The 16,689-nt window shown below is 44.3% G+C and overlaps 1 protein-coding gene across 2 annotated transcripts; it reads left to right on the top strand.

Annotated features, from left to right (window-relative positions):
- Window positions 1-11,052: 11,052 nt before the first annotated feature.
- LOC115115472 (neuronal pentraxin-2-like) lies at window positions 11,053-15,916 on the top strand. 2 transcript variants are annotated; one of them, XM_029643959.2, is made up of 5 exons: window positions 11,053-12,087; window positions 13,072-13,288; window positions 13,616-13,860; window positions 14,097-14,276; window positions 14,638-15,916. In XM_029643959.2, the coding sequence occupies exons 1-5, from the start codon at window positions 11,632-11,634 to the stop codon at window positions 14,872-14,874; spliced, it is 1,335 nt and encodes a 444-aa protein (XP_029499819.2). In that variant the 5' UTR covers window positions 11,053-11,631; the 3' UTR covers window positions 14,875-15,916. The 2 variants fall into 2 exon arrangements, with proteins under 2 accessions (XP_029499819.2, XP_029499818.2); XM_029643958.2 differs by having other exon boundaries at window positions 11,054-12,087; window positions 13,069-13,288.
- The last annotated feature ends 773 nt before the right edge of the window (window positions 15,917-16,689 follow it).

The raw sequence follows: 16,689 nt of genomic DNA, 5'->3' as shown, positions 1-16,689 counted from the left end.
AAGGAATGAACCCCAACACTAGTCCCCTTAGTTCCAGTGAGGGGAAATGTTAACGCTACAGCATACAATGACCTTGTAGATGATTCTCTGCTTCCAACTTTGTTGCAACAGTTTGGGCAAGGCCCTTTCCTGTTTCAGAATGAAAATTCCCCTGTGGACAAAGAGAGGTCCAAACAGAACTGGTTTGTCGAGACAGAGCCCTGACCTCTACCCCATCGAACATCTTTGGGATGAATTGGAACGCCGACCATGAGCCAGCCAATGGAAGCAAGTCCCCGCAGCAATGTTCCAACATCTAGTTGAAAGCTTCCCCAGAAGAGTGGAGGCTGTTATGGCAGTAAAGGGGGGACCAACTCCATATTAATCTCAATGTTGTTGGAATGAGATGTTCAAAGAGCAGGTGTCCACATACATTTGGTCATAGTGTGTAGTGTGTATACAATGCAATTCGTAAAGTATTCAGACCCCTTGACTTTTTTCACATTTTGTAACGTTACAGCCTTACTCTAAAATGGATCAAATATTTTTTTCCCCTCAATCTACACACAATACCCCATAATGACAGAGCAAAAACAGGTTTAGACATTTTTGCAAATATATCATTTAATATATATATATATATATATATATATATATATATCTTATTTACATAAGTATTCAGACCCTTTGCTATGAGACTCGAAATTGAGCTCAGGTGCATCCTCAGGTGCATCCTACAACTTGATTGGAGTCCAAGTCCACCTGTGGTAAATTCAAAATGATAAGACATGATTTGGAAAGGCTATATATAGTTGAAGTTGGAAGTTTACATACACCTTAGCCAAATACATTTAAGCTCAGTTTTTCACAATTCCTGACATTTAATCCTAGTAAAAATTGTTTTAGGTCAGTTAGGATCACCACTTTATTTTAAGAATGTGAAATGTCAGAATAATAGTAGAGATAATTATTCCAGCTTTAATTTCTTGCATCACAATCCCAGTGGGTCAGAAGTTTACATACACTCAATTAGTATTTGGTAGCATTGCCTTTAAATTGTTTAACTTGGGTCAAACGTTTCAGGTAGCCTTCCACAAGCTTCCCACAATAAGTTGGGTGAATTTTGGCCCATTCCTCCTGACAGAGCTGGTGTAAGATTGTAGGCCTCCCTGCTCGCAAACACTTTTTCAGTTCTGCCCACAAATGTTCTATAGGGTTGAGGTCAGGGCTTTGTGATGGCCACTCCAATACCTTGACTTTGTTGTCCTTAAGCCATTTTGCCACAACTTTGGAAGTATGCTTGGGGTCATTGTCCATTTGGAAGACTCATTTGCGACCAAGCTTTAACTTCCTGACTGATTTCTTGAGATGTTGTTTCAATATATCCACATCATTTTCCTCTCTAATGATGCTATCTATTTTGTCAAGTGCACCAGTCCCATCTGCAGCAAAGCACCCCCACAACATGATGCTGCCACCCCCGTGCTTCACGGTTGGGATGGTGTTCTTCGGCTTGCAAGCTTCCCCCTTTTTCCTCCAAACATAACGATGGTCATTTTGGCCAAACAGTTCTATTTTTGGTTTCATCAGACCAGAGGACATTTTTCCAAAAAGTACAATCTTGTGTGTGTGTGTGTGTATGTATATGTGTGTATGTATGTACGTATGTATATATATATATGTACCAAGGAAAATATATAGATTAAGAACAAATAAATGCTTTTATTTGACTTTATCATTCATTTTAATTGTATTTTTATTATTATTATATTTTTTGACTTTTTATTTTTTTAAAGCCTGTCACATCTGTGAATGTGGAATGTGTTTTGTTGGTTGATTGAAAAACAAGAACTTAATAAAACTTTAAATTGAAAAAAGTATGATCTTTGTCCCCATGTGCAGTTGCAAACCGTAGTCTGGATTTTTTATGGCAATTTTGGAGCAGTGGCATCTTCCTTGCTGAGGGGCCTTTCAGGTTATGTCGATATAGGACTCTGTGGATATAGATACTTTTGTACCTGTTTCCTCCAGCATCTTCACAAGGTCCTTTGCTGTTGTTTTGGGATTCATTTGCACTTTTTGCACCAAAGTATGTTCATCTCTAGGAGACAGAACGCGTCTCTTTCCTGAGCGGTATGACGGCTTCGTGGTCCCTTGGTGTTTATACTTGCGTACTATTGTTTGTACAGATGAGCGTGGTACCTTCAGGCGTTTGGAAATTTCTCCCAAGGATGAACCAGAATTGTGGGAGGTCTACACATTTTTTTCTGAGGTCGTAGCTGATTTCTTTTGATTTTCCCATGATGTTAAGCAAAGATGCACTGAGTTTGAAGGTAGGCCTTGAAATACATCCACAGGTACACCTCCAATTGACTCAAATTATGTCAGTTAGCCTATCAGAAGCTTCTAAAGCCATGACATCATTTTGGGGAATTTTCCAAGCAGTTTAAAGGCACAGTCAACTTAGTGTATGTAAAACGTCTGACCCACTGGAATTGTAATACAGTGAATTATAAGTGAAATAATGTCTGTAAACAATTACTGGAAAAATTACTTGTGTCATACACAAAGTAGATGTCCTAACCGACTTGCCAAAACTATAGATTGTTAACAAGAAATTTGTGGCGTAGTTGATAAAGGAGTTAATGACTCCAACCAAAGTGTATGTAAACTTCCGACTTCAACTGTAAGTTCCCACAGTTGACACTGCATGTCAGAGCAAAAACCAAGCCATGAGGTCAAAGGAATTACCTGTAGAGCTCCAAGACAGGATTGTGTCTTCTACTTCCGGGTTGGAGCGAGCGGTCGCATTCGCACTTCGGTCCGCAGGTAGTATACATTTCATTACATTTCACTATAGCACAACGGTTTGATTTGTCTAATCTTAGCAATTTCTTCTTAGCTAGCTACATAGCCGTCTTTGTATCAAAGATAATTGCGTAATTATCGTATTTCGTCGTCCTAACGTAGTCTACACTGCTATCTGCCCAGCAGCTAGCCAGCTAGCAAACGTCCACCGTCTACCGAATAGCAGCACTGTAAAAACTATTACACTCAACTGAACGACTTGATTAGTGTAGTGTTAGCTAGCTACATAGTTGTCTTTGCTGTCTTCGTATCCAAGATAATTGTGTAGTTTAGAGTGTGTAGTCTTAGAGTGATTATCTTAATTTACCGAGGTTAGCTAGCCAGCTATTTGTCGTCCTTAACGTAGGAGACACTGCTAGCTAGCCAACAGCTAGCCAACGTCTACCGAATAGAACTTCCTCACTCAACAACCCGGTCGCATTCCGCTTCGCTCCACAGGTAGTATCACATTTTCATTTCATTTCATTACAGTACAACGGTTTGATTTGTTTGATCGTAGCTAGCTACATAGCTAGCTACATAGCCGTCTTTGTATCAAAGATAATTGTGTAGTCTAGAGCGATTTTCTAGGTTAGCTAGCCAGCTATTGTCGTTCTTTTAACGCAACGTAACGTAATCAACACTGCTAGCTAGCCAGCTAGCCCCGAATAGCAGCACTGTAGAAACTATCACACTCAACGGAACGACTTGATTAGTGTAGTGTCAACAACGCAGCCACTGCCAGCTAGCCTACAAAGTCAACAACGCAGCCACTGCCAGCTAGCCTACTTCAGCAGTACTGTATCATTTTAATCATTTTAGTCAATAAGATTCTTGCTACGTAAGCTTAACTTTCTGAACATTCGAGACGTGTAGTCCACTTGTCATTCCAATCTCCTTTGCATTAGCGTAGCCTCTTCTGTAGCCTGTCAACTATGTGTCTGTCTATCCCTGTTCTCTCCTCTCTGCACAGACCATACAAACGCTCCACACCGCGTGGCCGCGGCCACCCTAATCTGGTGGTCCCAGCGCGCACGACCCACGTGGAGTTCCAGGTCTCCGGTAGCCTCTGGAACTGCCGATCTGCGGCCAACAAGGCAGAGTTCATCTCAGCCTATGCCTCCCTCCAGTCCCTCGACTTCTTGGCACTGACGGAAACATGGATCACCACAGATAACACTGCTACTCCTACTGCTCTCTCTTCGTCCGCCCACGTGTTCTCGCACACCCCGAGAGCTTCTGGTCAGCGGGGTGGTGGCACCGGGATCCTCATCTCTCCCAAGTGGTCATTCTCTCTTTCTCCCCTTACCCATCTGTCTATCGCCTCCTTTGAATTCCATGCTGTCACAGTTACCAGCCCTTTCAAGCTTAACATCCTTATCATTTATCGCCCTCCAGGTTCCTCGGAGAGTTCATCAATGAGCTTGATGCCTTGATAAGCTCCTTTCCTGAGGACGGCTCACCTCTCACAGTTCTGGGCGACATTAACCTCCCCACTACCTTTGACTCATTCCTCTCTGCCTCCTTCTTTCCACTCCTCTCCTCTTTTGACCTCACCCTTTCACCTTCCCCCCCCTACTCACAAGGCAGGCAATACGCTCGACCTCATCTTTACTAGATGCTGTTCTTCCACTAACCTCATTGCAACTCCCCTCCAAGTCTCCGACCACTACCTTGTATCCTTTTCCCTCTCGCTCTCATCCAACACTTCCCACACTGCCCCTACTCGGATGGTATCGCGCCGTCCCAACCTTCGCTCTCTCTCCCCCGCTACTCTCTCCTCTTCCATCCTATCATCTCTTCCCTCTGCTCAAACCTTCTCCAACCTATCTCCTGATTCTGCCTCCTCAACCCTCCTCTCCTCCCTTTCTGCATCCTTTGACTCTCTATGTCCCCTATCCTCCAGGCCGGCTCGGTCCTCCCCTCCCGCTCCGTGGCTCGACGACTCATTGCGAGCTCACAGAACAGGGCTCCGGGCAGCCGAGCGGAAATGGAGGAAAACTCGCCTCCCCTGCGGACCTGGCATCCTTTCACTCCCTCCTCTCTACATTTTCCTCTTCTCTCTCTGCTGCTAAAGCCACTTTCTACCACTCTAAATTCCAAGCATCTGCCTCTAACCCTAGGAAGCTCTTTGCCACCTTCTCCTCCCTCCTGAATCCTCCCCCCTCCTCCCTCTCTGCAGATGACTTCGTCAACCATTTTGAAAAGAAGGTCGACGACATCCGATCCTCGTTTGCTAAGTCAAACGACACCGCTGGTTCTGCTCACACTGCCCTACCCTGTGCTCTGACCTCTTTCTCCCCTCTCTCTCCAGATGAAATCTCGCGTCTTGTGACGGCCGGCCGCCCAACAACCTGCCCGCTTGACCCTATCCCCTCCTCTCTTCTCCAGACCATTTCCGGAGACCTTCTCCCTTACCTCACCTCGCTCATCAACTCATCCCTGACCGCTGGCTACGTCCCTTCCGTCTTCAAGAGAGCGAGAGTTGCACCCCTTCTGAAAAAACCTACACTCGATCCCTCCGATGTCAACAACTACAGACCAGTATCCCTTCTTTCTTTTCTCTCCAAAACTCTTGAACGTGCCGTCCTTGGCCAGCTCTCCCGCTATCTCTCTCAGAATGACCTTCTTGATCCAAATCAGTCAGGTTTCAAGACTAGTCATTCAACTGAGACTGCTCTTCTCTGTATCACGGAGGCCCTCCGCACTGCTAATGCTAACTCTCTCTCCTCTGCTCTCATCCTTCTAGACCTATCGGCTGCTTCGATACTGTGAACCATCAGATCCTCCTCTGCACCCTCTCCGAGTTGGGCATCTCCGGCGCGGCCCACGCTTGGATTGCGTCCTACCTGACAGGTCGCTCCTACCAGGTGGCGTGGCGAGAATCTGTCTCCTCACCACGCGCTCTCACCACTGGCGTCCCCCAGGGCTCTGTTCTAGGCCCTCTCCTATTCTCGCTATACACCAAGTCACTTGGCTCTATCATTGCTATGCAGACGACACACAATTAATCTTCTCCTTTCCCCCTTCTGATGACCAGGTGGCGAATCGCATCTCTGCATGTCTGGCAGACATATCAGTGTGGATGACGGATCACCACCTCAAGCTGAACCTCGGCAAGACGGAGCTGCTCTTCCTCCCGGGGAAGGACTGCCCGTTCCATGATCTCGCCATCACGGTTGACAACTCCATTGTGTCCTCCTCCCAGAGCGCTAAGAACCTTGGCGTGATCCTGGACAACACCCTGTCGTTCTCAACTAACATCAAGGCGGTGGCCCGTTCCTGTAGGTTCATGCTCTACAACATCCGCAGAGTACGACCCTGCCTCACACAGGAAGCGGCGCAGGTCCTAATCCAGGCACTTGTCATCTCCCGTCTGGATTACTGCAACTCGCTGTTGGCTGGGCTCCCTGCCTGTGCCATTAAACCCCTACAACTCATCCAGAACGCCGCAGCCCGTCTGGTGTTCAACCTTCCCAAGTTCTCTCACGTCAACCCCGCTCCTCCGCTCCCTCCACTGGCTTCCAGTTGAAGCTCGCATCCGCTACAAGACCATGGTGCTTGCCTACGGAGCTGTGAGGGGAACGGCACCTCAGTACCTCCAGGCTCTGATCAGGCCCTACACCCAAACAAGGGCACTGCGTTCATCCACCTCTGGCCTGCTCGCCTCCCTACCACTGAGGAAGTACAGTTCCTGCGCAGCCCAGTCAAAACTGTTCGCTGCTCTGGCCCCCCAATGGTGGAACAAACTCCCTCACGACGCCAGGACAGCGGAGTCAATCACCACCTTCCGGAGACACCTGAAACCCCACCTCTTTAAGGAATACCTAGGATAGGATAAAGTAATCCTTCTCACCCCCCTTAAAAGATTTAGATGCACTATTGTAAAGTGGCTGTTCCACTGGATGTCATAAGGTGAACGCACCAATTTGTAAGTCGCTCTGGATAAGAGCGTCTGCTAAATGACTTAAATGTTAAAAAAAATGTAAATGTGTCATGGCATTGATCCGGGGAAGAGTACCAAAAAATGTCTGCTGTATTGAAGCTCACCAAGAACACGGGGGCCTCCATCATTCTTAAATGGAAGAATTTTGGAACCACCAAGACTCTACCTAGACTGCAGCGCCAACTGTGCCACCAGAGACTCTGGGTTCACGCCCAGGCTCTGTCGTAACCGGCCGCGACCGGGAGGTCCGTGGGGCGACGCACAATTGGCCTAGCATCGTCCGGGTTAGGGAGGGTTTGGCCGGTAAGGAAATCCTTGTCTCATCGCGCACCAGCGACTCCTGTGGCGGGCCAGGCGCAGTGCGCGCTAACCAAGGTTGCCAGGTGCACAGTGTTTCCTCCGACACATTGGTGCGGCTGTCTTCCGGCGCTGTGTTAAGAAGCAGTGCGGCTTGGTTGGGTTGTGTATCGGAGGACGCATGACTTTCAACCTTCGTCTCTCCTGAGCCCGTACGAGAGTTGTAGCGATGTGACAAGATAGTAGCTACTAAAACAATTGGATAGCACGAAATTGCGGAGAAAAGGGGGTAAAAAATTAAATATAGTTTTAAAGACTCTACCTAGAGCTGTCAGCCCAGCCAAACTGAGCAATCAAGGGAGAAGGGCCTTGGCCAGGGAGGTGACCAAAAACCTGATGGTCACTCTGAACAACTTCCAGAATTCCTCTGTGGAGATGCAAGAACCTTCCAGAAGGACAACCATCTCTAAAGCACCACCAATCTGGCCTTCATGGTAGAGTGGCCAGATGGAAAGCCACTCCTCAGTAAAAAGCACATGACAGCCTGCTTGGAATTTGTCAAGAGGCACCTAAAGGACTCTCATACCATGAGAAATAAGATTCTCTGGTCTGATGAAACCAAGATTGAACTCTTTGGCCTGAATGCCAAGCGTCACGTCTGGTGGAAACCTGGCACCATCCCTACGGTGAAGCATGGTGGTGGCAGTATCGTGCTGCGGGGATGTTTTTCAGGGACTGGGAGACTAGTCAGGATCGAGGGAAAGGAGCCAAGTACAGAGAGATCCTTGATGAAAACCTTCTCTAAGAGCGCTCAGAACCTCAGACTGGGGCGAAGGTTTACCTTCCAACAGGCCAACGACCTTAAGCACACAGCCAAGACAACACAGGAGTGGCTTCGGGACAAATGTCAATGTCCTTGAGTGCCCCAGCCAGAGCTCAGACTTGAACCCAAACTAACATCTCTGGAGAGAACTGAAAATAGCTGTGCAGCGATGCTCTCCATTCAACCTGACAGAGCTTGAAAGGATCTGCAGAGAATGGGAGAAACCCCCTAAATACAGGTGTGCCAAGCGTGTAGGGTCAAACCCAGGAAGACGAGGCTGTAGTCGCTGCCAAAGGTGCTTCAACAAAGTACTGAGTAAACGGTCCGAATACTTGTGATTTCAGTTTTTGTTTTTAATACATTTGCAATAATTTATAAAAATCAGTTTTTGCTTCATCATTTCATTTGATGATTGATGAGTAAAAAAAACGATTTAATCCATTTTAGAATAAGGCTAACGTGAAAAAAAATGGAAAAAGTCAAGGGGGCTGAATACTTTCCAAATGCACTATATATACACATACATATATTGGACACCTACTCATTCAAGGGTTTTTCTTTATTTTGACTATTTTCTAGATTGTAGACATCAACACTATGAACTATGAAATAACACATATGGAATCATGTAGTAACAAAAAAAGTGTTAAACCAATATATTTTAGATTCTTCAAAGTAGCCACCACATCTCAATTGGGTTGAGGTCGGATGATTGTGGAGGCCAGGTCATCTGATGCAGCCCTCCATCACTCTACTTCTTGGTCAAATAGCCTTTGCTGGTTAATTGTGCCTTTGAATTCTAAATAAACCACTAACAGTGTCACCAGCAAACACCTCCATACCATCACACCTCCTCCATGCTTCACGGTAGGAACCACACATGCGGAGACACGGCTGTTGGATCCAAAAATCTGAAATTTGGACTCATCAGACCAAAGGACAGATTTCCACCGGTTTTATGTCCATTACTCATGTTTTTTGGCAAGTCTTATTATTATTATTGGTGTCCTTTAGTAGTGGTTTCTTTGCAGAAAGAAACCTTCGACCATGAAGGCCTGATTCACACAGTGTCCTCTGAACAGTTGATGTTGAGATGTGTCTGTTACTTGAACTCTGAAGCATTTCTTTCCTGTGGTGATTCTCATGAGAGCCAGTTTCGTCATAGCGATTGATGGTTTTTGGAACTGCACTTGAAGAAACTTTCAAAGTTCTTGAAATGTTCCTGATTGACTGACCTTCATGTCTTAAAGTAATAATTGACTGTTTCTCTTTGCTTATTTGAGCTGTTCATGCCATAATATGGACTTGGTATTTTACCAAATAGGGCTATCTTATGTATACCACCCCTACCTTGTCACAACTGATTGGCTCAAATGCATTAAGAAGGAGCGGCAGAGTAGCCTGTGTTGGACTAGTAACCGGAAGGTTGCAAGTTCAAATCCCCGAGCTGACAAGGTACAAATCTGTTGTTCTGCCCCTGAACAGGCAGTTAACCCACTGTTCCTAGGATGTTATTGAAAATAAGAATTTGTTCTTAACTGACTTGCCTAGTTAAATAAAGGTAAAATAAGAAAGGAATTCCACAAATGAATTTAACAAGGCACACCTGTTAAGAGAAATGCTTAACGTGACTACCTCATGGAGCTGGTTGAGAGAATGCCAATAGTTTCCAAAGTTTAAGGCAACGGGTGGCTACTTTGAAGAATCTCAAATATAAACTATAATTTGTTTAACAGTTTTTTAGGGTACTACATGATTCCATGTGTTATTTCAGTTGTCTTCGCTATTCTACAATGTAGAAAATAAAGAAAAACCCTTGACCGGTACTGTATACACGCACACACACACATATATTATATTTTCACCAGCTGAGCTTTGCACCCCTGTGTCAGTATACCGAACTGTGTCACAAATCACAAATTGGCTGTTAAGTGACCGTTTTCGATGCCATATCAAAAGCCAACCCCACTGTGGTACAGAGCTTCCCGTCTTCCTCATCTCTCCTGCTGTTTAGATGCTACTGTCTTTCAGATTTCAGTCAGACCACGAAGGTGATGCTACTAATTGTTTACCTGCACATCCTTTATCAGGAACATTGGTTGACACCAAGTGTTCTTAGGGACAACCTGGACTCAGAACATTTTATATTGTTCTGTATGTAAATTCGAGACTCTCCTTTTAGTATATGTTACGTATTAATTTGTCGATGTCCATCACCCATTTCGTATGATATGTTAAGATGTACAATTCATATATGTTACGGATTTGGAAGTAATACAATATGTTACGAATTCGCAAGACGTAGAATATATTACCAATTTTCAAAATGTATAATATGATTCCAATTTGCTGTGGGTAACGTTACCTAGGTGGCTAACATTATTTAGCTGGCTAACGTTTTCTATGCTAGGGTTAGGGATAAGGTTATGAGTTGGGTTAAAGGGTTGCAGTTAAGGTTAGGGAAAGGGTTAGCTAACAACATGCTAAGTAGTTGCAAATTAGCTAAAAAGTAACTAATTAGCTAAAATGCTAAACTTGTCAGTGATTAGAGTTGAACACGCAAACTTTAGGTTGCTAGACGTTCGCGTAATATGCCCAACCAACCTCCCTCCGTTTTTGCCTTAAGAAACCTTCCGTCTTATTTAACCATACCAAACTGTAACACATGTTTACTAATTTGAGTGTTCCGGATTTACATGTACTATGTCTTTGAGACCAGGGCAGGCGTGCATAATGGCAATGATAAAACAGCAACAATTTATGTCCTTATTTGGTCCTGTTAGACATCTGTTTCCTTGTCAACTCTACTCACCTCCATTTTCATCATTCCATCAACTTTCCATCATCGTCTTTTCAGTGTCTAGTATATCATGCCAGGCGGTTCTGGATCTTTCCATTGGTGCGGTCAGAGTACTCACTAGTTACCACAGCCACAAATTTACAATGCCTGCCTATTTCTACAATTTCTCTTCTTAAAGTTTGATTTTCAACCTAACATTAAACCCTAACCTTAACCACACTGGTAACCTTATGCCTAACCTTAAATTAAGACCATAAAGCTCATTTATGTTTTCATTAATTTTTACGATATAGCTGAGCCACGAAGTCAAAATTGGCTATCTAGTGGAAATCCCACCTACCTATCTTGTCACCTGTGATCCCAGTTGAGCCTTTAGTACTGGTGTTTGATGGATCTGAACCATATGTGTGAAGCCTTTCCCTAATTTATTTAATACTATAGTTTTTATAGGGATATGGAATATTGGACATTGTTATAGCATCTATTTCAATTGATTGGTCAATGATCATACAGTACCAGTTAGATACAACTCAAAAATGACTTGTCCATCATACAGAACCTACCTATACGGACTGTAGTTATGGCAACATACTACAACCAATCCAATCGCGCCATACATCAGACAGTAATCTTCTTAACTCATGGTCGCTGTCCTTAAAGCACCATTAAATGCGGATTGAAGGCATGGAAACTTTGAACGTTAACCCAGACTCATGTGGTTTTACCATCGCCTAAGTTTTACTTTTCAAAATTGTACTTTGTATGGAATGATAACGTTTTGAAACAATATATATCGTTTAATTCGAGATTGACTATGGTATTCCGAGTAGATTACCGCTTTCTCGGCGTGTTTTACGCACTGGATTTGAAAGGCATAATAATCGGTTAGGCGCCACCCGTTATTTCACTAAAGATTAACGACCAAAATACTGCCCTGGTATGTTATCTCTGTTGAGATTGTTGTGTTTTTACGCACTGGGACTGGGCTATGAGAAGTTTGTGCGTGGACAGGATGACAATCCGGATACGGGAGCCCGGTTCCTATGCCGAGCCATGACCATTGGCGCTGACACTTGTTTGGTCCCTGTAGTTCGCGAACCAAACACGGCGGCTCAGGAGGAAGTGTTGAGGAACACAGTCATGCAGCTCCGTGAAACGGTTCTCCAACAGAAAGAGACGATAGTCAACCAATTTGGGACCATAAACGAGCTGACCACCAAGCTCTCCCTCTGCGAGTCAGCCTCCGAGGAAGGGAAGTATGAAAGTGGTGGATCTTGGAGTAAAAACAAAAATAATCAGAACACAATGGGAGATTTACCCAGAGATCCCAATGATACAATCGACAACCTCGGTAAGACCATGCAGAGTCTGAAGGACCGACTGGAGAACCTAGAGGTAAGACACGGGACAGTAACCATAAATTACTCTTTGGTTCCTAAATCATGGAAAGGGTGTGCTGAAAATGATCGTCACCAGTGTGATTTAAATACATCTGAAATAGGCCTAATGTTTAAAATTGTTGCCCCTTGCATGATTGTCTGGTTATTAAGTAATTGAGTCCAAAGTGAACACCTGTTGCTGTGGTCAACTTTGTGGCCATTAAATTTGCTCCCATTTTGGCCTGTGGCCTATAATATTATATTTTTGCCACCATGTGGAGGCATACCCTGAATGGATTAGCCTTTTATCTCCTTTACCTTCCAGTGATTAAGTTCCCTATGTCACCTTACTCAACAAATGCATCAGCTCTTAATAAAAGCAGCTCATTCAAATGACCACAGATATAATGTGTTTCTTGGGATATTTAGGTCTCTTGCAGAGCTGTTTCATTCCAGATGGAAACACAAGTTGAGTAAATCCAATCCTAGCTTGTGTAGGTGTAGTACCATCTGTTAGTTTAGAGCTTCCTGAACCACAGGTAATCCCCATTAGGCCATGCAGTAAAAGTACATTGGGAAACAAACGCATGACGGTATCAAGCTAAACCACACAGTAGATGGTGTTTTAAGCTCATTATGCATTAACAGGCTTTGGAAACTGGTGAGACAATTGGAGAGACCCAATGTTCTCCATGAGTTACAATAAGGGGCCAGAGTCATGTGGCCAGGAAAACAACTCCTGGGCCTTCTGATAACATACTAGCCTACACACAGTGTAGCCGATTTCCACTCAGCCAATGATCTTTGAAAATTACACACATTAAATAGGTGACAAACATAAGAGACGGGAAGCAGCACATCTCAGACCTCAATACAAATTGACCTGAAGTCTATCAACCTCCACAGACTGTCTGCGTTAACCTCCACTAATTGTTTGTGACCATCTTGTATTGTCTCCACTTATTTAATTGTCTAATGACGTCTCCATCTTGTGCAGCAGCAGCAGCAGAGAGCAAACATGTCGGGAGCGTGGTTCCCCAGCGAGCTGCGAGACCTGCTGCAGCACAGGCTGGGAGACCTGGAAAAACAGCTGCTCAGTAAGGTCAACAACCTGGAGGAAGAGAAGTCTCTGCTCTACAACGAGACCACAGCCCACAGGCAGAAGACAGAGAGCACTCTCAACTCCCTGCTGACCAGGATCAATGAGCTGGAGAAAGGTAAATCACTGGAAAAGGAAAGATATGACAGACACATACTCACGTACGCACAAACATATGACTGTGTACACAATCCGATGACAGTAGTACACACCTGCAGCACAAACCGGGAGATTCACACATTGTAAACACAATGAGTCATTCATTCTATCAACTATCCCACTAACTGACCCAATCACTGCCACTCACATACTGTACCCCACTGCAGTAAACAACTGAGGCTTTAGATCAAATCTGACAAATGTTGGCTTATCATTTTGTTCTCATAATTTGTGTATAAGTATAGAGGTGACTTCATAGACAACTCTCCCATTATTCTCTCTGCAGGTGGCAGTGGGTTCAAGTCCCCCGAGCAGTTTAAGCTGGTCCTCCCCCTGCGTACTAACTACCTGTACGGCCGCATGGCCAAGAGCCTTCCTGAGATGTACTCTTTCACTCTGTGCATGTGGCTGCGGTCCAGCGCCGGCCCTGGCATAGGCACCCCCTTCTCCTATGGGGTGCCAGGACAGGCCAATGAGATTGTCCTCATGGAGTGGGGCAACAACCCCATAGAGCTGCTCATTAATGACAAGGTAAGGGCACTCTAAATGACTCAGTGATTCTCAGTATCGCTGATCTGTGGGAGAGCCTACCGTTATTGACAGGAGTCTTTGTTTTAAATTAGATCTGGCTTTAATGAGGTTGCTGATTTTTAGTTTTTTACCAGCTTTACCAAATCCTAACCTTCCTCAATCTAATGTGTATTTCTCCTTTCTGTTTGTAAGCATCTGTACCTACCTTACACTCCTCTCCTATGTTACCTGTCCAGGTGGCTCAGCTGCCTCTATCAGTGCGTGATGGGAGGTGGCAACACATCTGTATCACCTGGACCACCAGGGATGGTCTGTGGGAAGCGTACCAGGATGGTCAGAAGCTGGGGGCAGGGGATAACCTGGCCCCCTGGCACCGCATCAAGCCTGGAGGAGCCATCATACTGGGGCAGGAACAGGTGAGTCTGCTGACTAGCGCCCCTTATCTGTAGGATACACAATTACATATTTGTATGGGAAATATTTAGCCTATTTTACTCTTGGTTTACAAAAGCACATCAGGTTTTCAGATTTGAATGGTACAGGTTCTTAGCCATGGCCATGAGTACTGAGCTATAGGCTCTAGAGTGTAGACCAAATTTGAAAAGCCCCATCGCTAACAAAAATCCTGAAGATCAGTTACATGAGAAAATAAATGAACTTTTTTTTTTAGAGCTTATAAAGTAGAGACCAGATAGGTCAAGTGTGTCTGGCTCAGCCTGGCGGTCCACACAGTGATATGTTGTTTTTAACGAGGCCTGTTGTTTATGGCCTCAACAGGACATGGTGGGCGGGCGCTTTGACGCCACACAGGCCTTTGTGGGTGAGCTGAGCCAGGTTAACATCTGGGACAAGGTCCTGAAGCCAGCCGACATCCTTACCATGGCCAACTGTTCCTCCTACACCCCCGGGAACGTGGTGTCCTGGCTGGACAGTGATGTGGAGGTGTTTGGAGGGGGAGCAGCCAAATTGCCTCTAGAGATATGCCAGGACCGGCTGTCTGAGACTGAGTCTTAGGATGGATGGATGTCTGTCTGTGGCGTGTTGAGAATCATGTTCTCAATCTTGACGCCTACTGTACCTGCTACGTGTAATGCTGGTCATGTGTTTCGTTTGTCTGTGTAAGGAAAGGCTGATCTACCTAATTCCAGATGATTCTACTACACACAGATCCAGTTTTACACACACATTGGCAAACAGACTTAATGACACTGGATTTGGCATGTGAGGCTGGTTTAGGCATGCGTGTGGCATGGGAGGTGTAAGGTGCACAGATTAGCCGTCCCACGAATGACAGAGTAATTTTACGTCCCAGGCCACAAACTGTAACCTACATCCTAGGACTTACATACAGTAATCTACATCTCCTGATGGAAGTCATTAAAACCTTTTCCACCTTGAGTGGAGAACAGATTTAGGGGAACATCCAATCAAACATCAGCCAGGTGACCGCTATGTTGAAGGTTTTCAATAACCTTTTGCAGAGATGAGGGACTAGTTTTGATCTTTGAGTTAGTTAATATTCCATAGTTGTGTGGAAATCTGTGTTCTTGTGGCATGTCTGTTGTACTATAATGTCAAGGTTTCATTATCCATTATTACCCATACTGTTTTCAATACCCCAAGTCCACCTCAATGCCTGCAGCAGTATATGTTGTCTCAAAACTGTTCCGTAATTATCCTTTTGTTGTTAGGGACACGTTGGTTTGTTTAGGCCTACAATGTCTGTGCAGTGGTAGTTTTCAAGAACAAACAAAGCGTAATTTAGATGGGAGCATTGTTACTGTTAAATGTGTACTTATCATTTTTCAAGCAGATAAGAATCATTCATTATGTATGATATGAACAATACATTCATGTGTACGAGTGTCTCTTTCCATGAAAACAATGTTCAGTGTGTAAAGTTATTTCATTGAGATACTTTGTTGATTTTGCTCAAGAGACAATGCTTACTTTTCATGTGGCCTTTTGAAGATGTTCCAGATGCACTTTACTATGTTAACTATTGCCAAATTGACAAGAATGTGGAAAATTAAAAAAGGACAAATAAAACACTATTGAAAAGCAGTCTGTTTAAATGGTGGTTAAATTGCATAGACCAGTAGCTTTAACCAACAGCGGGCCAAGGCAGCATTAGTCATGCTTAATTAAGACATGAGAGCAGCTCAAAGGTGGCGTCAATCATTTAGGCAGACTTCTACCTAGTGACTCCTACAGACTAGTGGGAAAACATCTCCCTGACTCTATTGGAAAATACATGGAATTTGGTATGTTTTAAATGGAAGTGGGCCAGGGTTAGTATCTACACATTCTTGCAATGCAGTCCTGTATCTTATAAAAACCTTTGATTTTGTGTTCTACCAGAGGCTGTTTAGTTGAAGGTCAGGTTAACTAACATTACAAAAGTACAACTCAAGTTATTCGAATGGTATTGTAAGATACAATTCTAATACATAACATTTGGTAGTCATAAGCAGCACAGATGTCAATTACCTAACAAATACGCTGAGTGTACAAAACATTAACACCTGCTTGTTCCATGACAGACTGACAAGGTGAAAACTATGTTACCTGTTAAATCAGTGTAGTTGAAGGGGAGGAGAGGTTAAAGAAGGATTTTTAAGCCTTGAGACATGGATTGTGTATTTGTGCCATTGAGGGTGAATGGGCAAGACGTAAGTGCCTTTGAACGGGGTATGGTAGGTGTCAAGAACTGCAATGATGCTGAGTTTTTCACACTCAACAGTTTCCTCTATCAAGAACGGGAGAAACAAAAAGCTCATTTCCATTGGAACATTCTGAACAATTCTGTTGTCACAGAAAAAATACTTC

This window comes from Oncorhynchus nerka, linkage group LG28, assembly GCF_034236695.1.
Source record: "Oncorhynchus nerka isolate Pitt River linkage group LG28, Oner_Uvic_2.0, whole genome shotgun sequence".
Classification (NCBI taxonomy): domain Eukaryota; kingdom Metazoa; phylum Chordata; class Actinopteri; order Salmoniformes; family Salmonidae; genus Oncorhynchus; species Oncorhynchus nerka.
This window is presented reverse-complemented; position numbering and strand designations above follow the sequence as displayed.